Source organism: Diceros bicornis, chromosome 17, assembly GCF_020826845.1.
Source record: "Diceros bicornis minor isolate mBicDic1 chromosome 17, mDicBic1.mat.cur, whole genome shotgun sequence".
NCBI classification, from domain to species: Eukaryota; Metazoa; Chordata; class Mammalia; order Perissodactyla; family Rhinocerotidae; genus Diceros; species Diceros bicornis.
Window position 1 is genome coordinate 1,750,001 of NC_080756.1, and position 26,974 is coordinate 1,776,974.

General features: G+C 39.6%; 1 protein-coding gene across 12 annotated transcripts in view; it reads right to left on the reverse strand.

The window, feature by feature from the left end:
- Window positions 1-2,409: 2,409 nt before the first annotated feature.
- Window positions 2,410-26,974, reverse strand: part of FRS2 (fibroblast growth factor receptor substrate 2) — a 118,923-nt gene continuing 94,358 nt past the window's right edge. For all 12 annotated transcript variants that reach the window (XM_058557651.1, XM_058557645.1, XM_058557650.1 and 9 more), the window contains 6 exons: window positions 18,511-18,605; window positions 12,932-13,023; window positions 11,457-11,643; window positions 10,482-10,640; window positions 9,936-10,099; window positions 2,410-8,126 (listed from right to left, as the gene is read on the reverse strand). In XM_058557651.1, the coding sequence (XP_058413634.1) occupies window positions 7,176-8,126; window positions 9,936-10,099; window positions 10,482-10,640; window positions 11,457-11,643; window positions 12,932-12,997 (1,527 nt within the window). In that variant the 5' untranslated portion in view covers window positions 12,998-13,023; window positions 18,511-18,605 and the 3' untranslated portion in view covers window positions 2,410-7,175. The remainder of the gene's footprint in view (window positions 8,127-9,935; window positions 10,100-10,481; window positions 10,641-11,456; window positions 11,644-12,931; window positions 13,024-18,510; window positions 18,606-26,974) is intronic.

Below are 26,974 nucleotides of genomic sequence, written 5' to 3' on the forward strand. Positions count from 1 at the left end.
TCTCTGCTTTCTCTAAATTGACCTCCTAGGACGTTTAAAGCAAAATTTTTGTGCTTAAAAAAATTCTGTTAGTTTCCTGTCATCTACTGATACTGTTTTCTCCCTTGGACTAACTCATCACTTAGCAAGCTCTTGGGTTTTAGACAATTGTTAACATTGATAGATATTTTCAATTTTTAATTGTTTCTACCCTTCAAATATCCTCTAAGATGGTTGGTTTACACCAGGGTTGACCACTATCCAACCTGCCACCTGTTTTTTATGGCTGGAGAGTTAAGAATGGTTTTTACATTTTTAAATGGTTGGGAAAAAAATAAGACTATTCCGTGATACATTAAAATTATATGAAAATGACATTTTGGGGTCCATAAAGCTTTGTTGGAACACAAGCATACCCATTCATTTTTATACTGTGCAATACAGTAGTCATACAATGGCAGAGTCAAGTCGTTGTGACAGACGGTATAGCCCATAAAGCCTAAAATATTAACTATCTGATCCTTCCTTTGCAGAAAAAGTTTGCTGACCCTGGTTTACACTATTCCCAAGGGCCGTCGTCAAAAGGGTTGTTCAGATTGGACAAATTATTGTTTCAAATCTACCAGGAGTTGTGTGTTCTTTGTGGGAACATTTGCTCTTCTCTCAGGACAGGCGCTTTGACACAGATCCCAGATGGCATACTGGAATGAGAAGAGTCACAATAACAGGAAGCTAGGATGCCTGCACAATATTGAAAATAGCTGTTTTTATTGTGGGCAAAATCACATGCCTGGAAATATGTCTTCTGGCAGTCTGGCCTGAGACTAAGGGTGATGGAGAAACCAACGCCCCTCCCTGCTGGACTTTGAAGGAGTGGGGGGACATGGCCAGGGGCTTTTGGCTGGGGACTGGGAGGCAGTCCCTGCCATGGGTGGAGCTGGGGCCAGAGACAGCTGGAGATGTGTCCTTTCTCTATTGCATGTGGTTCTGACTCTTCCTCCATTCCTCCCTCCTTTGGTGTCACCCTTATACCCCAGGGGTCAAATGCTCGGCTTCTGGAACCAGGCTGTGTGGGTTTGGATTTTAACTCTTCCATTTACTAGTTTTGTAATTTGGGGTGGGTTCCATGGGCCTGCCAGCCCTGATCTGTAGCAATGTGAGACATAATAAAATGATTTGTTTTAGGGTGGTTCCACAGTAAATAACCTAAACACTCCTTTAACAATGCCTTTGAATAGGCATTTATCCAGTTTTGCTTCCATTTCTGTAAGAGCCTCCTCCTCAGTCTCCCTGCTTTATTAAAATATCATGCCCTCTAATGTATCTCCATGTGGATGTCAGAGGAATCTTTCTAAACTATTATTTCTCCAGTGTTTAAAATCCTTCACATTCTCTCACCTCATTTAGATTAAAACTCCTTAGCATTCCACACCTGTGTGATGTCGATCACTTCCCTTCTTCTGTATCCCCCAACCTGCCTTTGCACCCTGTGCTCCAGTCATAAGGAACCCTTGCCCCACTGAACCTCATGATCTTTCTACACTTCTGTGCCTTTGTAACTGTTCCTTCTCCCTAAGACACCCTCTCCCCTCCTCTAATCTATGAAGTGTCTCATCAAACACCTCAGGGATTACTTCCTCCAACCTTGTCTCAAAAACCTCCGTTCTCAGGTTCAGTTAGATGCCCTTCCTTTGTGTGTGCCTTTATCACACCACTTACATTAAGGATTGGAGTGACAAGTTTTTCAAGTCTCCTAAGGTATATAGCTAGTACCATTCTAGAGGTAGCAGAGAGAAGTCAATTTCTTATATACAATTTATGTGCTAGGGCTTAGTTCTCTGGGGGTAGGAAGGGCATTGCCCCTGTTAGGACTATTCCAAACTACAAATTCTTTTGAGGACAAGGACTGCTATATTTATTACTAGCATAGAGCCTAGTTCGTGCTCCTTCATTCAATAAGAACATGAATAGCTACTGTCTTCAAAGGAAAAATACAGAAATAATCCAAAGAAGTTTTCAATTTCTGAGAACGAATATGCAAGTTTTCCAAGATGTGGTTTCTGATTTACATGTTCCATGGTGTCTGTCACATAGTAAGCACCCAATCATTTGTGGCCATGTCTGTCCCCTTCATGGTTTAAAGGATCTCCATCTTGAGCTATACCCAAACAGGCTTTGCAGTGTCACTCAGTGACTAAAAACAGGTTTGGAGTCCCAGAGCTGAGAACTACTAGTTTGAATGACCTCGCAGATAAAACTGTGAGAGTCTGTCCAATACTTACAATTTCATTTCGCTTTGATGAAACATAATCCTGAACCAATTATATGTTCACTTTGAAAATGGAGGCAGTGATATGAGACTAAGAAATAAAACCTCTTATCATCAAGTTTCGAGAAATGTGTGAAATATAAATACAGTAAAACTTTAAATAGGTATCCAACCAAACTTTTATTGGGGTTTTATTGCAATCTACTTTCAGGAATAAGGGGAAAGTAACCATAAGAACTCCGATCAGATTTTATTCAACAAAGCAGTTTTTCACGAATCCTTAAGGTCAGTGTATAGTCAGCTCAGGTTCCAATATCAACTCGAGTACCTCATCATGGAAATTTATGCCAGAATGACAACAGTAAGGCATTGCAAGATCCTAAATCATCTAAGATTAAACCATATTTTACATATAACTTTTAGGACTGTATACCAATACTCTACAATAAATAAAGATTTTTTAAATGTGTTGCTTAGCCCTTGTTGAACTAAATTCAATTATTAGCTTATTCTTTAAGTACTCCAGTTAATAAAGGTTTGATTGTACTTCAAGAACTCTGACTTCTCCAAAGATAAAAAATTAGTTATTTGTTATGACAAAAATTAAGCTGAAAAGCACATTCACACTTGTCCTTAAAAGCATGTTGACATCATCTGAGATAATTCTCATGCCTGGAGACAGAGTTTATATAGCAAAACGTCAAATGCACAGGACGATGGGAAGGTGACCCTCCCATCTCCACCTCCTCCAAAAAGCCACGCTCGGCCTCGGTGTTAACAGTTCTTTTATTGCCATGCTACAAAACGTATGAAGTTGGCACCAATGGGGAGAAACAGAGAACAAAGGGTGGAGGGCAGAGGGATAGAGGACAACAGATGTTACATACACAACAAGGTTTTAGTCAACAGTGGTAAATTTTGCCAATATTAAAAATGCAAACCCAAATTAAAAATGCTGATATGAAACGGCATTAAAATACAATCTGTGTATAGTACAGCATCACTTATGTCTTTTATTAGAGAAATATGGAATGTTTATAAAAGAAATTAACCACGGGGGTAAAATTCATATTTCATATACAATTTGGCAATGGTAGTCCCACTGTTAAGACAATTTTTTATAAAAGAAAAATTAAAAATCTAATAAGCTACCTTTATACAAAGTTGCTATATTTATGCCTTTATGTAGGAAAAAAACATTTATAATGCAAATTAGGACATAACAATAATCTTACAATATTATACAATGTAATGAAAATAAAAACATAACACAAAATTTGTCCTTTATAGAATGCATATTTTGCATTTACTAATGCAAATGTGGCACACCGGTGACTACTGTACTATTAATACCAGTCCATTTCCATGCTATTATTGTCCAATTGTCATAGAATTGCAATTGTAATGATGCTACAAAAGAATTGTGTTATACCCCCAAAATATGAGGGAATAGGGATGGGGAAAGGGATGTAAAGAACAGGAAAGATAGACAGGGTGCTGGTCTGGGCAGAGTATATTGTGGTATGTCATAAAATATTTGTTAGTTTTTCAAGCCAAAAACATCTTCTATACATACTGTAATTTCGTACCAATGCCTTTATTCAAATTTGGCAAACATCAGGGAAAAGGTAATTGGTACCATACAGCTCACACATCAGAAATATGAATGAGATGCCAGTACATCAGGTACTTCTGAATGTCGTCTCTGACAGTATGTCTGTTTCAAGGACGTGTTTATACATACGTATATGTATACACACACACATATGTATTGACTACACATTGCACAAAACACTTGGGCATTAAAAGTTAGGAACAGCGGCGGGGGGAGGGGGAGTGGGAAGTACTTTTTAGGTTGTTACCTTGAGGCAAAAATATGTGGCACATTATTGGGAAATTATGAAAACATAAGGCCCCTGTCCCATTTTTAATAGAACATTACTGAGGTACATTTTTATATGTTGTGCCACAGATTTGGGGGGGAGGAATAAACAAACACTAGCCTGACTTATAACACTGAACTGTGGGGTTAACACTAACATCTACAGAAACAAAGATTGCTTGGCAAGTTCTTCCTAAGTCCCAAACACGATCTCTTCTGGACATACTGGGAAGTGAAAAGCTTTCTGCTGAGTCTTCACGAGTAAAGTGCATATCTCATCACTTCGCAGCAGCAGTAAATAAAAGGAACTATTTGCCAATCTTCCTGGAGAGAGGGAAGGCACCATATTGTCATTTTTAAAGGAAGATGAAACTGGGAAATAACACACACTAAGAAAAAACACAGGTAATACCCATGTGAGTTTCCAACCCTGGTCTGGAATAAAAGCTGTTATGATCTATCTGAATAAAAGAGGGTTCTGTCTGGGGAAAGACATATGAACAATGACTATGTTTCCAAAACCAAAAAGTGGGATCACACCGTCTATCAACAGAACAGAATATCTAAAATTAGGTCTGTCTCAGAAAATCTGAAACATACGGCCACAATTATATCCCAATAAAATATCTCATTCTAAAATGCACCTAGTAATAGGTACCTTCTTTCAAGACAGAGCTTAATGCCCATTACTAGACTACTGCAAAGGACAAGTAGTGTTCCACATTGCTTTTTAATAAATAGGAACACAGGTGATTTCCAGAGACCTCTAGAAATTAACACCAGTTGTATACATATTCCTAATACTCATAGTACCTAAAATCAAATTCTTAGCAGACAAATTGGTCCCATTTTCATTTTTAAAGCGCACAGTATTTAAAGCATAAACTGTAGTGATTATATTGGAGTTACCTAAAAAATATAAAAACCAACTAGAATCTGGAGGGAAAAATGAAAAGGATGCGGAAAAGAAAGAAAATAAAGTATCCAACCTCCAAAATGAATACATAGGTCAGCCCTTTCATTTGGAGGTTAATTTTCTGTCTTGACTGCTTGTTTTGGAGAAAACCATGTGTACTGGTTCCATCATAACTCTTATTCCACATTACAAAAATCGTCACATAAATTTGGCACGATTAGCAATCTGCTCCGAAGAAAGCATAAACGGAACATTAAAAGTGGAAATGGCTCACCTATACCACTGCTCTCTTTTTACAGAAGAGTGAACACTTTAGTAAGCACCAAGTTCATAGAAAGAAAAGATTCTGCTACGCACATAAATGAACAGCACTGAAAAGGATGAAGACACCTTTAATAATTTACCTTCTTTATAATGGTCCCATTCTATTATTCTGCTAATCCATTCAATGTCCTATAATTAGGTTCTTTACTGAACAGGCTGGATGCTGCATGACTGAAACCTTTTCGTGCGAAATTAACCTTAGTTACACCTGTAGATCCAGATCCTACTCTTAAACTTCCTCATATTTAGAGAAAACAGTAAAATATTTTGCAAGGTTATGTAACCTTCTTTCCACTCTACTTTCTCTTGTCTTCTCTAGTGTTTGGGAAACTGGAACACTTTGATTTTCTAAGAGTTAGACATACGGACTCACATCAGTTTATATAAACTTCAGTTCATTTTTTAAATCTTAAATTATGACACAATCCCATTGCTACAAGACGTCCACTGTACCTGCTATGCTGGCAGCTATCTTAACATCCTCCTGAAATCAAGGGATTATCAAATCTCCAGCTGTGAGTGCAAGGACACAGAGCCAGGAGCACTGCGGTGGGCACGACACAGCTGCAGTGTGGGGCTAAGGGACGCACTCTTAAGGTGTGGGTAAGGCGCCCACCAAGGAAACACAGTACCTTCAGGGACTCTGCTGTTACAAGCAGCTTCCTTTTTTTTCCTCAGCTGCCAAAGAGATCACCTATGGACACAGTGAAATTCAGAATTGAGAGAATGGTTTTATCAACTTGAAAAGTAAATAGCATATAAATAAATACTGGACAAGGGCAACCCTGTTGTAGATCACAGCAAGTTCCAAGTGAACCTTCAAAACCACAACTGGACAAAAATGCAAACTCAACAACCACGAACACACAATCCAATTTCAAAACTAAATACAAACGCAAATATTTCAAATTGAAAAAGACATTAAGCAACAAAATAAGACATCCCAACACCAAAGGAAAAAACAGAAGGTAAATGGCAACCTAGTGGCAAAAATGCCTCTGGAAAACAATGTTTCTGTTAATCTACAAGAGAGGAACTTGCAAGAGATTGTGGTTCAGATTTCAAATGCTTTCGGATAAAGTGACCTGAGACTGATTCTAGAGCCTGTTGTAATTCTGATTAAGATATCTGGGCATGTCCTTCAAATGACATCAAGAGATGAGTAAACAGAAAATCTTGTCTCCTTCCTGCCTTTCAACACACCAACAGCAAACCACATTCACAGACACAGGACTCTTTCTAGTAACGCTGAAGGCAAAGGAACTAACTGGTATCCAAGGAGGTGTGGTACTTCTACTTCCTTTCCACCTGTTTTGGCTCAAGTCAAAAAGCCTACAATTAATGAAATAAAGGATTCCTCGTTTTACATCTGGAGGCCACATACCATAAAGAGTGAATCTACAAATATTACTTTCAAAGCCTAGAGTTATCTGTTAGCAATGCACATTATCAAGAGGCTTTACAAAATGTTTTAAATGCCAACCATGACTTCGACATGAATGATATGCGTAAGTCCATAATATTGATAAAAATCAACCAGCATGTCACTCACTTCAACTCTCATTTTAAATAGGCACTGTGAAAATGGGAATGCTGCTGTACAATGAGTAGTAGATAATGCAATTAGTGTTCTTTAATGAGTACCTGCTCTACATTAATTCCCTTTAAAGAAGCACATGAAAGATTCAGAAAAAAATTTTATCAGGTTTATAAAAGGAGTTAGTGTTTAGAAATGAAAATGAAGCACTTGCATCTTCATTTTTAAAAACTTCACAAAGGTGCAAACAATGTAATGCTTTCCAGGCTCACATGGGCAGATCAGTACTATTGTGTCTAGTTTTCCTAGATGTACCATCATCTCGGGGCAGTGCTTTCTGCAAATTCGACATGGCAGCAGTTCTCTCAATGTCAATCACCGCGTACAGCTCTGTGCGCCTGGTAGGGGTTTGCGGAAGGGGAGTGGTGGGTGTCTTTGGAGTCTGAGGGTTGTCAGAGTCACTGCCGCCTTCCAAATCAACCTGTATGTAGTTCAGCTGCCTATGTTCTAAACTTGGGCGTCTAATATCAAAGTTAAAGACTGTTGGTGTACAGTCCCGACGCCGTGAATACTCTATCTTGTGAGCACTTGCCGGCACTGTTACATTCTCTGTATTTACATAATTATGCATCGGATCTAGGTTACTATGGTAGCCATTTAGAGATGGGGTCTTTGGTCCTAAATTATCGTCTTCATCCCTACTTAGCTTGCGGGCTTCCCAAACAGGAGGCAAAGATGGCAGATTTTCATAGTTTAACAACGCAGTTCTTCTCTGAGCCGAGTTGTTGATATTCTGGGTATCTGAGGTACTGGCGGATGTCAGACGACCCCTCCTGACCCCTGAGGCACTAGGGATGGATAGCCCGTTTATATTTTCGTACACCAGCTTGCTGACCGCAGGTGCGTCTCTTCGCTCGTCACTGTCGTATCCAGTGTCCCAGTCCGTGCTACTGGCGCCTCCTCCACTGACTACGTCTCTGCCGAGGTGCCCCAGTTTCTCTTTCTCCATTAACTGCTTTTGAACAGGGGTTGGTCCTAAGACAAATTTGACTCCTTCGGGTTCAAGGAGAATCTGAGGGTCCCTGTCCTCAATACTACTTGGTTCTTCTTTTGGTGTATTGCTTTCAGCATTAGAAATCCTTGCCTCCAATGGGACATGCACGCTTGTGCGGTTTTTCCGCTCTTCCTGCACACCTGTGGTGTTGACATAGGTATGCACCTAAAACAAAACAGGAAGGTGAATCAGTAAACTTGCTTAGAAAACAAAATAAAAGAAAAAAAGTCTGACCACATTAGTTAATTTTATTGATTAACTTTCTCTCTAAACATACTTTTACTTCAAAGCTTCTGTACCTGTTTTTTACTAATAAAAAAGGTAGGAAGATGGGGAGGAATGTAGAAAGGTCTTCCTAACTTGATAAAAAAAACTACTCCAAAATAACATGCAACATTGTACTTGAAAGTGAAACATGAGAAGCCTTTTGTAAAAATAAAATCAGGAACAAATAGGGACTATCATTTTGATTTTGTTCTAGAAATTCTTGTCAATGCATTAAAACATAATTCAGAAATAAGAAATAACAAGTATTAAAAAGGAAGAGACAAATTTATCATTATTTACACATGATCTGACTACATAAAGATGTAAACTCTACTAGATTCAGAAAGAATTCTGTAAAATGCATAGATATAAAATACATACCGCCTACTAAGAAATTATCACTACTTAGAAAAGCTCAATGGTATTCTGGGGGGGCACAATATAAAAACGTTTAGAAGTCTATACATAAAATTTGAAAAACTCAAAAATAAAAAGCAAGACTGGAGGAAATGTAATTACAGTAAATAATATTAAGAACTCATTTACTACGTAAAGAACACAAAGAAATGAATTTTAAAACAGTAAAAATTTCTTAATGATAAATAACCATATGGCTTACAAAAGATAAGTATAACTAATTACTACATAAACAAAGCTCAACCAGATACTTCATTCCTTAAATGAAAAACAGAATAGTCAGGAACATTAAATAGCTCTATAAAAACAGTGACAACAAAATCTGCCTTCCTGCTAGTAGTCCACTAATTATAAAAAGTGTAATATAAAAAGCAGCATAAATTCCAAATCCATTGGAGTTCTTACAATAGGAACTGGCATTAGTTATGTCTTTCTTTATCAATGTTATTTATTGTATTTTATTTTTTTTGTGTGTGAGGAAGATCAGCCCTGAGCTAACATCCATGCTAATCCTCCTCTTTTTGCTGAGGAAGACTGGCTATGAGCTAACATCTATTGCCAATCCTCCTCCTTTTTCTCCCCCAAAGCCCCAGTAGACAGTTGTATGTCATAGCTGCACATCCTTCTAGTTGCTGTATGTGGGACGCGGCCTCAGCATGGCCGGAGAAGCGGTGCATCGGTGCGCGCCCGGGATCCGAACCCGGGCCACCAGTAGTGGAGCGCACGCACTTAACTGCTAAGCCATGGGGCCGGGCCTGTCTTTCTTTATCTATAGATATAGATCTTTATCTATAGATGCACCTCTCCTGTGAATCCACAAACTACTGTAATGCTAAGCTTCCTGCAATACCTGTACTTCTTTGGGCATATGTCAGCAAATATATGCTATTTCCCCTGATTCTTCACTACAAAAGTCATATACAAACAGTGAAAACTAAAATTCAAACCGACTAAAATCAGCAAGTTTTGGGGCCGGCCTGGTGGCGCAAGCGGTTAAGTGCGCGCGCTCCGCTGTGGTGGCCCAGGGTTCACTGGTTCGGATCCCGGGCACGCACCGATGCACCACTTGTCAAGCCATGCTGTGGCGTCGTCCCACATAAAGTGGAGGAAGATGGGCATGGATGTTAGCCTAGGGCCAGTCTTCCTCAGCAAAAAGAGGAGGACTGGCAGATGTTAGCTCAGGGCAGATCTTCCTCAAAAAAAAATAAAATAAAATCGGCAAGTTTTTAGCACAGTAACACTTGAACTCCACACAACCCATGACCCTGTTAGACAGGAGCACATGCTTACTTGTTCCTCAGCCACAAGCAAAGGATGTGTAGATTCTTCACCTACTGAAGGCAAGCGTGCACTTCCCACGGAAGGATGTCTGCTGGAAGGATGGGACGAAGCATCTCCAAAGGAGGGATATCGGGGATATCCATTAGGTAGGTTCTGAGCAGCAAACCCTGGAGCTGAGTTTTCATTTGTTGGTTGGTTAAGAAGAAAAGCAGGAAACAGGGGTAGGGCAGAGAGAATAAAAATAGATTAGAATCCAACCTGCACTGAGAAGATAAAGGAAGGTGTTTTCTGGCAAGACACAGCAGAAGTCAGAGCAGAAACAGTGCACCTCCACTCCAACTTTCCATTCACATTTTAGATAATATGGAACATGTAATGTCTTCATATTTAAATACTAAAAATGTTTATACTTATAGCTAACAGTTTTAAAAAACTGACAATCGTCATACTTATATTAGCCAAAGGTGACGTCTACTATGCTATAGATTAAGTATCCACAACCTATGGTTTATAAATGTCCATTATTCAAAATACAAGCAGGAAATGGGTCCTTACTTGTAGGTGTTCGAGGTGTCCTGGGGGCCTCCAGTTCTGTCTGATGATTACTCCTCTCTACGACCGGCTCTTCCACCACATTTATACTATTATTTTGCATAATCTCTTGCAACATGTTAAATAATTCTTCTGCACGGGCACACTTAAAGGCAAAGATTCCTGCAAACAAAAACCAGAAGGGAAAACGGTTACCACATCTTGAACAAAGATACAGGAACACCTGTCAAAGAACAGAACTGGAAAGTCAGCATCTGTGCATCAATAGCAAGAAAGGCCTTTTAAATAAATGTCTGATAAACTAATGATATTCTCTGTTTCAAAACGTAACCCCAAAAGAAAGTTGAGAGAGTAATTTTCATTTGTCTAAACAACCTGGCCCCAAACAAGGCAGACAAAAACAAGATTTGCACAGGTACTCTAGTCTGCTATTATCAGCAGGGGCCAACTCACCATCACCAACGTGGTCCCTTACCACTCCACAGGCCCTGGCTGCAGGTTTACAATCATTACCTTGTTTAATTAGGATGATAATTCTGTAAGGGAGGGATTACTATTCTCCTCTGATAGAGAAGACATTTGATGCTCAACAGGGGTCATATAACTTGCCCAAGGCCATTCGAGTTGTAGGTAGCAAAAAAAATCAAACTGTTTGTCTGACTCCAAAGTTTAGGTTCTTTCCCCAACAAGTTATAACAGTAAAGACACATAGTCAATTTACTGGGACAAATCATTTACTGAAAATCTTAAAGTTAATATGAGTCAAAATTCTGGACGTAGAGAATGTGCTTAAATGCTTGACAAATGAATACATAGTTTCCTACATCTCTTTTCTTAACAATCCACTTATTTGGGGAATTTTTTTCTCTCAGGAGAAAAGTAAAATATTAACTTAAACATTATATATAGAATAACTGAAAGAACAATATTTCAAATGTGATATTGTTTGGAGAAAAAAAGACCAAAGGTTCCACATACCTTGTCCAGTTTGACACCTTCGACCACTTTCAAAAGAAAAGAGATTCGAATCATAGCCATAGCGTCGCAGGCAGAGGTAGTGCCATTTCACCGAGTCTCGCTTGCGAGTGTATAAAATCAGTTCTGTGTCTGTAAGCTCCATTATGCCAGAACCTAGCTCATTCCCATCATCATCCACATTAATGACCTAAAAAAGAAAGTTTAAATTAGTGCAAACCTAATGCTCCCACTTGACACTCATACACATATCTAACCAGTTTGTCAGGAAAATGCACTGCTGCTGATTGGGTCAGTTATTCACTCCTTTGTTAGTTCATTCGTCAACTAATGTGTGCAGGGCATGGACAATGCAGCAGTGTGATGCCGCTTCATGTCAGCAAGGAACTCACGTTCCCACTGGGGAGACAAGACAGAGCCCCACACCAAGCCAACACCACAGAACTGGATGTGATTAAGTAACAAGCATGAGCAGCAGAGGCTGCAAAAGGCAGGAACTGTGGCCGAGGGCTATTGGAGAAGCCTTCATCTAAAAAGAGGAGGGAGGTCGAGGGGCCTCAGGCAGAATGAAATTTAGAGAGGAAAGGAAGTTGAGAGAGAGAGCTGGTGGGTCAGGAGCTGTGGGCTACATCCTGAAGATGCAGCGCTACAGCAGAGGCAAACAAGGTATTTCGGAGACCAAGACAAGACTGGCAGAGCTCACGTAAGGGAAGGCCTTCCACTGCTGAGTTTTGGAAAATGGCCAGGGACTAGGAAGACTAGATTACACATGGGGAAAACTTATGATCTATCCCCCGGGACTGGGCAAAAGCACTTCACATGTATTTTTCCCATTTAATCCTCTTAACAATCCTAAACTGCAGGTAATACTATTTTCTCCACTGTACAAAAACAGAACAAAGACTTCGTGATAACGTAACCTGCCCAAGGTCACAAGGCCATGAAGCGACAGGGCTGTGACTCACACCGAGGTGTGTGTGATCCAGAGGCCATGACTTACAGCAGACTGAGGTCAGACTACCAGAGACACCACATGGCTATGGATGAGGAAGGAAGGGAGCGTTTGGTTCCAAAATAGAAGTTTTAGAATGATAAAAGAGGAAGACTAACTTGATGTCAACTGCAGGTGGACCAGAGGTGATGGGAGGCGGAGCCCACTAAGAAAGGGTCCAGGCACAAAGCAAGGACGGCGAGGTGGCGAGGGGACTGAAGAGCACCCACAGAGCGGTGCTGTAAAGAAAGTGTCACCAGAACTACGTGGCTGATTGGACAGAGAGGGCCGAAGGGAAAGTAAAAGAGGATGCCACACTGTCAGCAAGAAAACATCATCCTCATTTGTCAAAACTCGAAAAGCAGAGTGGACAAAAAGGGACACGAAAAAGTCTGGAGACAGAAGTGAGGAGTAAGACATATCAAGTGAAGTGAAAGGACAACAGCCACGCAGGCAGCGAGAGAAGGACTCAACCAGTCTTACTGACCTTAAACTTGTTCCGATGGTTATCTGGGACAGTGTCTTTATCTGGACAGCTACAACAGCTACCCATGGCTTCTTCAGAAGACCATGTGAGCGCTACATGAAAGATAATGTGGAAAAAATTATTAGATGGAGGACACAAAAATCATAAAACAGAAAAAGACTTAAGAAATCATCTAACACAAGCCCTGCATTATTTTGACGAGGAATATTAAGCCCAAGAAGGTATACAGCTGGAGCTAGATTTCACACAACTAGCTGGTAAGTTTTGCTCAGTAACAATGAGAATAATTTTGTGAGGCAGACTTCACAGAAATCTCAAATTTCCAGTTTAATTTGCAAAGGTCTGCCTGTTTTTAAATTATTTGGAAAAAAAAACAATTTAAGGTCTCATATGTAACATTAAGGTCTCACAGATCTCATAAGGTCCCATATAAGGTCTTTAATACTATTTAAATAAAGGCATTCATGGAATTAATTATGATTTAACAGGAATTTCATGTCCCTCTTTTAAAAATTTCCAAAGGGATGCTAGACTTCTGGGCTGGTAGGTATGTTGATTCTTATCATTCATTGTAGTATCCTTTAGGTACCCCACCAGACAAGAGTTCATTGGTAAGTAAGACACAAAAACAAATTTGGAATAGTTCATTAGGGGCGAAAGACAACTCAAAATTCAAGCAGGAACTTACACACAGAATACTGGCAACACTGACAGAGCATGTCCATCTAATCCCTCTTCCCCAAAGAGGGGTAGAGGGCAGAGGTTATAGGTAACTTGAAGCGTTCAAGAACACTCCAAATGAACAAACAAAGGAAGAATTCAAAATATCACTTACAAACCAGGGAAAGAATAAGAATGAATGTGACAATATTTGAAAAAGGAGCAGGCAAGGAAGCACAAGAAGCTATTAAACAATAAAAAAATAAATCTGAGGGCCAGCTCCAGTAGCTTAGTGGTTAAGTTCGGTTTCTGGGCACAGACCTACACCACTCGTCTGTCAGTGGCCACGCTGTGGTGGCGGCTCACATACAAAATAGAGGAAGATTGGCAACAGATGTTAGCTCAGGGCAAATCTTTCTCAGCAAATAAAAATAAAAATGAATCTGATTAGAACTTGCTTAAAATTCTTCAGTGGTTCTTCATGACCTTCAGGAAAAAATTCAAAGCTCGTCACTATAATATGAGGTCCTCCAAAACCTGGTCCCTGTGTACAGATGAAGTCTAGACTCCCTTCTCTCTGCCCAAGCCCTACCCAGTCACACTAAACAGTTTCCCAGAGCATCTGGTTCTCTCATACCCTTTCATGCTGCTCCGCTTCTGCTTCCTTCTCAAGATTCAACTCAGAGAGCCGTGCCTTTAGTGCCTTCTCCGACTCCAACCAACTGGGCAAGTTATTCTCCTTATGTACCCACCAAAGCATCCTGGGCCTCCCAGGATCACAGCATCTTTCACACCGTTTACTTAGTAGAAATTGTGACAGACTGTCTGTCTACTTATCTATCTTCTTCCCTCCACTGTGAGCTCCTTGCCCACAGGGATGGACCTTATTCACTTTTGCATTCCCCATGACTAACACAATACCTAGCACACAGTAGGTGCTCTAAGTCTCCTGTGAGCTGAATGAACTGCACTAAACAAAGGTAAAGAAAGCCTGGCAGATATAAGTATTAAGAAGATGAAAAAGCATATTAGTGTATAAACCAAAAGAAGTGATAAATAAAATAGCCAAGTTAATTAAGACTCATATTTGGTATTCTGCTCTAACGAACATGCCAGCTAAGTATTGAGGTGTAAAGATGACAAAGTCATAGCATGTGCCTCTGAAGAGTCATGAGTCTAGAGGGAGAGAGAGAGATACAAACAGATGAGGCACTATGCTAACCCTCACATCAGAACATGAGGAGAGTTCGTGGGCAAGAGAAGGGAGCAACCAACTGTCTGGGTTAGGCAGGGCAGGGAGGACCACCTCACCTAGAAAGGTGAGTAGAAACAATGTGCTGGGCAAAAACCAGAAACAGGCCTTGAGACAGATAAAAGAGGATGTGCAAGAACAGAGGGCGTGGAAGGCGGCGCTGCATTCAGGGGAGAGTGGGGCATCGCTGTGGCTAGAGCACGGGGCAGACTGCAACACAAGCAGGGGCCAAACCATGACGTGTCGAGGTAGGATCTGGGGCTCCGACCAACCTGGGGCCGGCATGTCCCCAGAGTCCCCACAGTCCAGTGGACAAGACTCTGTCACGGCGCTGATCCCTTTCTATTGCAATGTTTCTGTCTCCCCACCCACTTCACTGTGATCTCCCTGAAGACAGGAACCTTGTCTCCTTAATTTTCCAGGGCACTAAGCATACTGCTTGACATAGCACATGCTCCATAAATGTTTAATAAATTACAGGATGAGAAGGAGGCAAAAGAATATTTAAAAAAAATTTTAAAGCAAAGGGATAATTGATAGAAACATAAAAAAAAACCTTCTTGAAATTAAATATCCACCCTCACTGCTGACCTCCTCACAAATATGAAGAGCTAAAAGATTCCTACAGCGTAGCTTTTGCCTCCAAGGATGGTGCCTCAAAGGAATGTTTTTAATTTGTTTCTCAAAAGGGATAGAAAAATCATCCCTCCCCTTGCCTCCTTCAGAGGTCACCTGTGAAGGCAGCACTTCCCTGCTGGCAGGGACACACGAGTGGTGGTGCCACCCAGGTAGGGACTCCTACCTCATTGAATGTTTCAGTTCAGTACAATAATAATTAATGAAAAGCCTAACATGTGACACAAAAGCCTTGTATGCCACACCAAGGAGAATGAATTTTATCCTACACATGACAGAAAGGCACTGAAGAACGTTAAGCAAGAAACTGCGGGGGTCAGGACCTCATTTTAAACTCATCCATCTGCAGGATAAATTTAAATAGGGGTTTAGCTCAGACGAGGGGAAACCAGTTAGAGAGTACTGAAAAATGAAATATGCTAAAGACCTAAAACCAGAGCAGCAAAGTAGGAATAAAGAAGAAAAAGATGAATCTGAGAACTATTGAGGAGGACAAGTCAGCAGCACTGAGTGGCTGGCTGGTATCCAGGAGGGAAGAGGCAGTCTCCAGTGGGGCTGATGAAGGGTGCTGGTTCCGTCACCTGAGACAGAAAAAGCTGGTATCTTCAAGTGGAAGTGTTCGCAATTGGTTCAGTTTTAGACATGTCACATTGAGACTCCAGAGAAAACCAAATGGAGGCATGAAACAGGGAGTTAAGTCCACGAGTGTGGGTGGGAGGGAGGAGGTACAACATTGGAAGACACGTGGGATGTGACGTTATAAAATCGAAGACACTGCTCAGGAACAGTATGGAGAGTGTATTCTGGGGGAAACACATGTGTAAGTACTGGAGTAGAGAGAATCAAGTGAAGGAGAAGAAAAAGATCAAAGTAGCCCAAACTAAGAAGAGAAAATGTCAAGAGGGAGGGTTCCATCCATGGTGTGGGGTAGAGGCAGAAGCCCAACTGCAGTGAGCACACGGGAGACAAGGAAGCAGCCCCCAGAGAACAGAACTGCTCTCCAAGCACAGGCTGAGAAAGAGTAGAGCGGAGGGTGTGGACAGACACAATTTCAAAAGAAAATATGTTGCTTCAGTTATTTATGGTGTTAAGATGACATCAATTTGTGCAGGTTTGTAATCAGTAGGTCAGGAAAGGTGAAAAAATAGAGGAAACAACAGAGGAAAGAGAAGGGCTAATGATGGGTCAAGACAGGGGGAGTTGGGGAAGATGAGCTCCAGGGCCAGACTCGGAAGTCTGCCCAACGAGGAGAGAGGGAACAAACCAGAACAGGTGGAGCACCGCAGAGGAGCTGAAGCAGACAACGGGGGTCACCCAACATTTCCTTCACAAAACAGAAGGCAAGTCTGCAGAATGAAGGACTTGAGTGACAGCAGCATGGCTCACTGGGGAGCTACCCAAGTGAGTTACTGGATTACTGAGGATTCTGTGCTGAGAGCTCAGCAGAGGCCGAGAGCCAGGCTACGCTGCGTTTCTAGCTGTGCTCAGCAGTCCAGGGGGGACACAGTTCAACTGACCCAGGGTCAGAGGGTAAGCGGACACGGAAACTATAGGGTATTGGCAATACAGGGGTTTGAAGTGATGGATCATCAGGGCTGGTCACGAAAGAAGCAAAGAAAGAAGAGGGCTGACAAAATGGGCGAAAATGGAGGCAAAAAGGAACAGGAGGCCTCAGTAAGGTCAGCAGGAGTGAGAGACTGAGACAGCTGGAACAACAGGCAGTTGTGGCCTGTCTTCCAACCCAGGAGAGTTGTTTAATGTGAAATTCCCACCCACATCTCTGACACGTCCTCCTGCGCCACACACTCCTAGACCAGGGGAAAGGCAGACACTAGATATTACTAACTGGGGACCACGTCTGGGTTAGTTAGACTGAATAATATGCACTAATACCGTAAACACTTGATGAGAGACCATGCGATCTCATTGTCTCACCCCGCCAAGTTCATAACTCAGCAAAAACAGAGACTCACTACGCTCCCTCACGAAAGCAACACAGGAAAGGAACTAGGGTGCATCCTAAGAACAAAAGGGAGCTACTGTTTGGGAAGACCAATACTGCAGCAAGTTTGCTGAATACAGTCATGCACTGCATAACGATGTTTCAGTCAACAAGAGACCATATATATGACAGTGGACCCATAAGACTAGTACCATATAGCCTAGGTGTGTAGTAGGCTATAGGCTACACCATCTAGGTTTGTGTTAAGTACTGCAGGGGAGGAAGAAACTTTCCTCTACCCTTCTAGGTTCTTCTGGCTGATCTAAGAATTAAACTGACATGAGACAGATTAACAGGAGAAAAACAAAAGTTTAATAACATGTATACATCAGAGACACCCAGGAAAACCGAGTAACTAGACAAAATGGCCAAAGCCCTCACCTTAAATACCATCCTCAGCTAAAGACAAGGATGTTGGGGGTGGGGAGAGTCAGGGACTTCAAAGGGAAGGAAGGTAATTCACAGGTAGGTGAAAAGGAGCAAATGTTTGGAAAACAAGTGCTTAGCCACACAGAAACAGAGGAACACAGAGGGGAGCCCAACAAACAGGCTTTTCTAGTCCCTCCCTGTCCACCACCTAGTTCACGTTATGCTAAGGTGAGAGCCCGCTTCCTGAGACAGGCTGAATTCTTTTAGGCAGTTAAGGGGGAAGTAACAAGAAAAACATTCTGAGTCTTTTGTTTGTTAAAAATAATCAGCCTAAAGCAATCCTCATGTTAGAGAGACACATTTTGGGGTGGCAAATTTTGTTCCCCTTCAGTGCACTCTATGATGTTCACACAACGACGAAATCACCTGATGACGCATGCCTCAGAACTATCGCTGTTGTTAGTTGACGCGTGCCTATTTTAAATTAGTAAACACTATCTTCATTTAATTAAAGCCATTTGTCCTTATTTCTCCAGGGGTGGGAGATGACAGCAAATCAGGAGGCAAAATGATTGCATTCAAGAAAACATTATCAAAATTTCTTGTTTAAAAAATATAATTTGTGGACTTGATTTTTTTTTTAAGTAAACTTCAACTTACCTAGATCTGGCCATTAATATTCTTAGCCTCTGCTGCAGCATCAGGAGTTTAATCATACTTCAAAATACCATGTTTTATTTGTTTGCTGACTTAACCTAGAGATAGAAGAAAAAAGTTGAGAATTTCTTATTTCCTTTAAAATAATAATTTTCCTTATGAGAATTCTGGCAGCACTGTTAGTTCAGTTAATTTATTTAAGCAAACTCAAAAGTCTAAAAATTTGATTTAAAATTATTTAATATATAAGATCTATTTTTTAAATTAATATGATATGTACATGTTATCATTAGCACAGCCTTTTCAAAAGAAAAAGTAAAAATGCAACAGTCTAAAGTTCTATGATGTTTGGATATCAGGACCTTTAAGAAGTCACTGGTTCTGGCTTCTCCACCACAGCTATGACACTGGACAACTCAACTTCTCTATGCTTATCTCCTCAGCCATAAATGGGAGGGTAAACTAAACTACCTGAAAGGCTCCTTTCCAGCTCTGAAACCTCATTTTAGCGAGTGGCAGGCTAATTCTCCACCTCCAATCACTTTTCTTAAACCTCACCATCATCCCTCCCAAAGAGCTAACTCTCTTTAGAACCCACCCTCTGTATCTTCCTATTCCACAGACCCCCCAGAACCAAATCAGAGGAGTCAGCCATCAGAAAACAGTCCGTATGAACAAGCATGCTGTAGAGTCACAGGAAAATGATATAAATTAGGGTAATAAATTACAACGTAGAGTTTCAAAAGATTTCAATATACTTTTAGAAACTTTCTGGACAACTTATTCACTTTTTACAGCACAGAAAAAAATCAAACTCACTCAAACACGGGCAGTAACATTTACTGAACCGCTACACTATATCAGGAATTGTTAGGGGTTTTGCAAATAGTCTCATTTTAATCTACATATTAACTAGAGTTCACAAAGATGACTGATATCCAAAATGAACATTTCTAAAACCATAAACCCAATTACAATCAAAATTTTCAATTCTGGACTTCAAATCTACATATAAAATCAGTGGTTCAGCCAGGTGTTTGCTTGTGCACCTCACAAGCCGTTGCTACACCCCACATTACGCTGGGCAGCACCCAGTGCCTCTTCCTTAGCACACTCTTCTTTTCTCCAGAAGCTTTCACCGTGCTTTGTCTCTGGCTTGTAAGACTGCCCAGCTAATTCTACCATAAACCATTTCTCTTACATGAATCATATTCTGTTTGTCCATCTCTCTCTTCTATGAGATTTTAGCCAATTACAACTCAGGAAAATCTCTCTTTCTCTCTTTGTTCATTCCACTTATAAGCATCCCACAACCCCCTCCTGAAATGAGTGTAATCACAGTAAATACAATTAAGAGAAGTGAGACTGGTCTATCTGTAACCACACATAAAGGAAATGTAAGTTTGAAATAACATTAAACTTATTAAAGAATCAGTGTACCAACATACAAAGCTCTTAAAAATATTAAAAAGCCTCCGTTAGAATCTCTAGAAAGTTTTTATTCTGTCCCACCTAGGGATCTTTTTTTTTTCCTTTTCCGGTTTCTTTTTTTGTAGTAAAACACATAAAACTTACCATCTAACTCATTTTTAGTATACAGTTTAGCAGTGTTAAATATATTCAATACTGTTGTGCAGCCAATCTCCAGAACTTTTTCATCTTGTAAAACTGAACCTCTATACCTATTAAACAACTCATTTCCCCTCTCCTCAAACCTTGGCAAGCACCATTCTACTTTCTGTTTTTAAAAGTTTGACTATTCTAGATGCCAATTTTTGTATATGGTGTTAGGTAAGGGTCAAAGTTCATATAAGTGAAATCATACAGTATTTATCTTTTTGTGCCTGGCTTATTTTACTTAGCATAAAGTCCTCAAAGTTCACCATGTTGTAACATATGTCAGAATTTCTTTCCTTTTTAAGGCTGAATACTATTACATTGTATGTATATACCAGATTTTGCTTATCCATTCACCTGTTGATGGACATTTATCTACCTTTTGGCTGCTGTGAATGCTACTGCTACAAACGTGGATGTACAAATCTCTTCAAGACCTTGCTTTCAATTCTTTTGGATACAGAATCAGAAGTGGGATTGCTGGATCATACAGTAATTCTATTTTTAATTTTTTGTTTTCCATCTTGTTTTCCACAGCAGCTACACCATTTATGTTCCCACTAGCAACGCACAAAGGTTCCCATTTCTTTACATCCTCCAACACTTGTTGTTTTCTGTTTCTTTGGTATTAGCCATCCTAATGGGTGTGAGGTGGTATCTCATAGTTTTGATTTGCGTTTCCTTAATGATTAGCAATGTTGAGCACCTTTTCATGTACTCATTGGCCGTTTGTATATCTTCTTTGGAGAAATGTCTATTCAAGTTCTCTGCCCATTTTTGAATCAGGTTGTTTGTTTTTATGTTGTTGAGTTTTAGAAGTTCTCTATATATTCTGGATATTAATCCCTTATCAAAGATATGATTTGCTAACATTTTCTCCTATTTTGTGGGTTGCATTTTTCACTCTCTTGATAGTGTCTTTTGATGAATGAAATTTTTTATTTTTCATGAAGTCCAATTTGTCCATCTATGCTTTTGTTGCCTGTGCTTTTGCTGTCACATCCAAGAAAGTATGTCATGAAGCCTTTGTCCTACGTTTTCTTCTAAGAATTATTATTGTTTTATATTTTATATTTAGGTCTTTGATCCATTTTGAGTTAATTTTTGTATATGGTGTTAGGTAAGGGTCCAAGTGCATTCTTTTGCATGTGAGTGTCCAGTTTTCCCAGCACCATTTGTTGGAAAGACTGTCTTTTTCCCATTGAATGGTCTTGGCACCCTTGTCAAAACTTATTTGACCATATATGTGAGGGTTTATTTCTGGGCTCTCTATTCTATTCCATTGGTCTGTAAATCTGTCTGTATGTCAGGAGCACACTGTTTTGATTACTGTGGCTTGTAGTAAGTTTTAAAATCAGGAAGTGTGAGTCCTCCAGTTTTGCTCTTCTTTTTCAAGACTGTTTTGGCTATTCAGTGTCCCTTGAGATTCCATATGAATTTTAGGATGGGTTTTTTTACTTTTGAAAAAAATCACTGGGATTTTGATCGGGATTGCATTGCATCTGTAGATCTCTCTGGATTGCACTGATATTTTAACAATATTATGTCTTCTAATCCATGAACATGGGATGTATTTACATGTTCTTTAATTTCTTTCAGTAATGTTTTATAGTTTTCATTATGCAAGTCTTTCATCTCCTTGGTTAACTTAACTCCTAAGTATTTTATTCTTTCTGATGCTACTGTAAGTGGAATTGTTTTTGCCATTTCCTTTCAGATTGTTCATTGTTTGTGTATAGAAATGCAACTGATTTTTGCATGTTGACTTCGTATCCTCCTAATCTGCTGAATTTATTTATTAGTTCTTAAAATTTTTTTGTGGAATCTTTACGGTTTTCTACGTATACGATCATATCATCTGCAAACAGAGATAATTTTACTTTTTCCTTTCCAATCTGGATGCCTTTTATTTCTTTTTCTTGCCTAACTGCTCTGGCTAGAACTTCCAGGACCATGTTGAATAAAAGTGGTGAAAGCAGGCATCCTTGTCTTGTTCCTGATCTTAGAGGGTCAGTCTTTCGCTATTGAGTATGATATTTCCCTGTGGGTTCTTCATTTATGGCTTATTATATTGAGGTAGTTTCCTTCTATTCCTAGTTTTTTGAGTATTTTTATGATGAAAATGTGTCGAATTTTGTCAAATGCTTTTTCTGCATCAATTAAATGATAATGTAGTTTTTTTCCATTATTCTGTTAATGTGGTATATTATAGTGATCAATATATTGTACCACCCTTGCATTCCAAGAATAAATCCCACTTTGTCAGGGTGTATAATCCTTTTAATATGTGGCTGAATTTGGTTTGCTGGTATTTTGTTGAGGATTTTTGAATCGATGTTCATATAGGAAATTGGTCTGTAGTTTTCTTTTCTTGTAGTGTCCCTGTCTGGCTTTGGCATCAGGGCTATGCTGCCCTCACAGAATAAATTAGGAAGTGCTCCTTCTTCTTCAGTTTTTTGGAAGAGTTTGAGAAGGACTGATATTAGTTCTTCTTTAAATGTTTGGTAGAATTTACCAGTGAAGCCATCGGGTCCAGGGCTTTTCTTTATTGGGAGATTTCTGATTAGCAATTCAGTCTCCTTGGTAGTTATAGGTATATTCAGATTTTCTATTTCTTTGTGATTGAGTCTTGGTAGGTTTTGTGTTTCTAGGAATTTGTCCACTTCATCGAGGTTATCCAATTTGTTTGCATCCAGCTTTTCACAGTACTCTCTTGTAATCCTTTTTATTTTGGTAGAATCAATAGTGATGTCCCCACTTTCACTTCTGGCTTCAGTAATTTGAATCTACCCTCTTTTCTTCCTTAGTCCACCTAGCTAAACATTTGTCAACTGTGTTGATCTTTCTGAATAATCAACTTTGGTTTCATTGATTTTTCTCTTGTTTTTCTATTCTCTTTTCATTCACTTGTGCTCCGAACTTTATTATTTCCTTCCTTCTAACTCTGGTTTTGGTTTGTTCTTCTTTGTCTAGTTCCTTAAGTTATAAAGTTAGGTTGTTGATTTGAGATCTTTCTTGTTTTTTGTTTTTTTGTGAGGAAATCTAGCTCTGAGCTAACATATATTGCCAATCCTCCTCTTTTTGCTGAGGAAGATTAGCTCTGAGCTAACACCTGTGCCCATCTTCTTCTATCTATCTTGTATGTGGGATGCCACCACAGCATGGCTTGATGAGTGGTGCATAGGTCCGTGCCCAGGATCCGAACCTGTGAACCCCAGGCTGCCAAAGCAGAGCACGTGAACTTATCCACTACACCACAAGGCCAGCCCTCCTTTTATGTTTTTTAATATAAGTATTTATAGCTATAAATTTCTCCCTTAGCACTGCTTTCTCTGTTTCCTATAAGTTTTGACATATTATGTTTCCATTTTAATTTATCACTAGGTTTCACCTAATTTCTCTTGTGATTTCTTCTTTGATCCATTGGTTGTTTAAAGTGCATTGTTTAATTTCCACAACTTTGTGAATTTTCCAGTTTTCCTTCTGTTGTTGATTTCTAACTTCATTCCCTTCTGGTTGGAGAAGATACTTTGTATGATATCTATCTTTTTAAATCTGTTAAGACTTAATTTGTGGCTAACATGCGGTCTAATATGAAAATGTCCCATGTGCACTTGAGAAAAATGCTTATGCCATTATTGTTGGGTAAAGTGTTTTGTATACGTCTGTTAGACCTAGTTGGTCTATTGTGTTAAGTCCTCTATTCCCTCACTTATCTTCTGTCTGGTTGTTCTAGCCATTATTGTGATTAGGGTATTGAAGTTCTGACTATCATTGTAGAACCGTCTGTTTCTCCCTTCAATTCTGTTGGTTTTTGCTTTGTATATTTTGACGGTCTGTCATTAGATACATAAATGTTTAATTGTCATATCTTCTTGCTCTATTGAACATTTTATTAATATATAATGTTCTTCCTTGTCTCTTGTAACCTTTTTTAATTTAAAGTCTATTTTGTCTGGTATTAGTATAACCATCCCTGCCCTCTTTTGGCTACTATTTGCATGGAAAATCTATTTCCATCTTTTGACTTTCAATTTATTTGTATCTTTGGATCTCAAGTGAATCTCTTGTAGATACCATATAGTTGGATCACGTATTTTTATCCATTCTGCCAAATTCTGTCTTTTGATTGGAGAATTTAATCTATTTACATTGAAAGTAATTACTAACAAGGAGTGACTTACTTCTGTCATTGTGCTAGTTGTTTTCTACATGCCTTAAGTTTTTTGTCCCTCATTTCTTGCATTACCGTTTTCTTTTTTGTTTAGTTGATTTTTTGTAGTGAAATGTTTAAATTCCTTTCTCATTCCCTTTTGTGTATATTCTATAGCTATTTTCTTTGTGGTGATCATGGGGATGACATTTAACATCCTAAAGTTATAACACTCTAAGTTGAATTTATATCAGCTTAACTTCAGTAACATACAAAAACTCTGCTCCTTTACAGCTCCATCCCCACCTCTTTCAGTTACTGATGTCACAAAATTACATCTTTATACACTGTATACCCAGAAATACAAACTAATAATTCTTTTAAATGCATTAGTCTCCTAAATTATATAGAAAACGAGTTACAAACCAAAGTTACAATAATATTAGCTTTTAGACTAATAGTTATTTTTTTTCCTTTATATGTATTAGTCTCTTAAATCAATTAGAAAACAAAAAGTACAGTTACAAATCTTTGTTACAACAGTACTAGCTTTTATAATGCCCCTTGTATTTACCTTTATAGAGATCTTTATTTCTCCATTCGGCTTCAAGATACTGTCTAGTGTCCTTCCATCTCACCCTGCAGGACTCCTATGAGCATTTCTCACAGGCTAGGTCTAGTGGTCAGGAACTCTCTCAGCTTTTGTTTATCTGGGAATGTCTTAATTCCTCCCTCACTTTTGAAGGGCAGTTTTGCCAGATATAGAATTCTTGGTTGACAGTTGTTTTCTTTTAGCATTTTGAATACATCAGCCCATTGCCATCTGGCCTACAAAGTTTCTGATGAGCAATCTGTTAGTAATCTTATCGAGGATCCTTCATATGTGATGATTCCCTTCTCTCCTGCTGCTTTCAAGATTCCTTGTCTTTGGTTTTTGGAAGTTTGATTATAAGGTGCCTTGGTGTGTATCTCTTTGAGTTAATCTTACTTGGAGTGCAATGAGCTCCTTGGATATTTATGTTTACATCTTTCATCAAATTTGGAAAGTTGTAGCCATTATTTCTTCAAATATTCTCTCTGCCTTTTTCTCTCTCTTCTTCTAGCACTCTCTCCATATCTATGTTGGTCCACTTGACGGTGTCCTACTGGTCCTTCAGGCTCTGTTCATTTTTCTTCAATCTGTTTTCTTTCTGTTCCTCAGACTTGATAATTTCCATTGTCCTATCTGCAAGTTTGCTGATTCTTTGTTCTGCCTGCTCACATCTGCCTATGAATCCTTCTACTGAATTTTTCATTTTAGTTATTTTATTTTTCAGCTCCAGAATTTCTATTTGGTATCTTTTTATCTTTTCTATCTCTTTATGGATATTTCTTTTGTTCATACATTGTTTTCTTGACTTTTTCCACATCTTCCTTTAGGTCTTTGAGCACCTTTAAGACAGTTGTTTTAAAGTCTTTGCCTAATATATCCGCCTTTAGGTCTTTCTCAGAGGCAGTTTCTGTTGATTTATTTTTTTCCTTTGAATGGTCCATACTTTCCTATTTCTTTGCCTTGTGATTTCTTGTTGCACACTGGACATTTGAATCACATAATGTGGTACCTCTGGAAATCAGATTCTCTCCCATCCCCAGGGTTTGCTGTTTTTATTATTGTTTTTAGTGTCTTGATTGCTATAGGCTGTGCCAATGGCCAGCCTCAGGTGTAAACTTCAGGTCTTCTCAGGTCTTTTCTGAGCCTTCTCTGGGCATGCACAGTCACTTTCCAACTTCCCCTGTATATACAGTTGTTTTTGAATGTCCTAGTCTTTATTTTGTTTTTCTGTGAGGAAGATCAGCCCTGAGCTAACATCTATTGCCAATCCTCCTCCTTTTTTTTTCCCTTTTTCTCCCCAAAGCCCCAGTAGATAGTTGTATGTCATAGTTGCACATCCTTCTAGTTGCTGTATGTGGGACGTGGCCTCAGCATGGCCGGAGAAGCAGTGCATGGGTGCGCGACCAGGATCTGAACCTGGGCCACCAGTAGCAGAGTGCACACACCCAACCACTAAACCACGGGGCCGGCCTCTGTCCTAGTCTTTAATGTCAGGCTCCCAAAAGGGGAAAAAGAGAAAAATGAATGGAGCAAAAAAGGGTGCTAGCCCTTTAAATCTCCAGGAAGTCACTTCAGCTGGAGATGAAGCCTGCAACAGTGGGGGAGGGGCAACCACAGTGGCTGACCTCTGTGATCAGAAGGGGCAGTCAGTGACCCAAGCACAGATTCCTGACATTTAGAGGACAGGGTCCTTATTGCCTACCCTGGCTCCCAAGCTGTGTGTAAGCTGCACCAGGCTGGGAGGCGGGGATGGGTAGCTGCTACCGGGCTAAGAGCTGAAGTTGACCAAAATTAACTGCAATTTACATCCAGGCCTTCTCCTGGCAGCTGCAAATCTTCCATAACTCCAAAGTTCCAAAATAGTTACATCAGATTCTGCCAGTGTAAGTGTTGTCTAGTTGGGGAGACAGGTTCCTGAGGCTTCCTACTCTGCCATCTCCCCAGAATCCTCTCCAGACCTCTTTTTGAGGATTCAATATATATTCAGTTTTATTGTTTTAATTACGTTGATTCTTAGCACTGCCAAAGGACTGTGGAGTGTTTGCTTGCTTTTACTGTTTTTCAGTGCAAATATCCAGCATGTCAGTTGTATCAGGGATTAAACA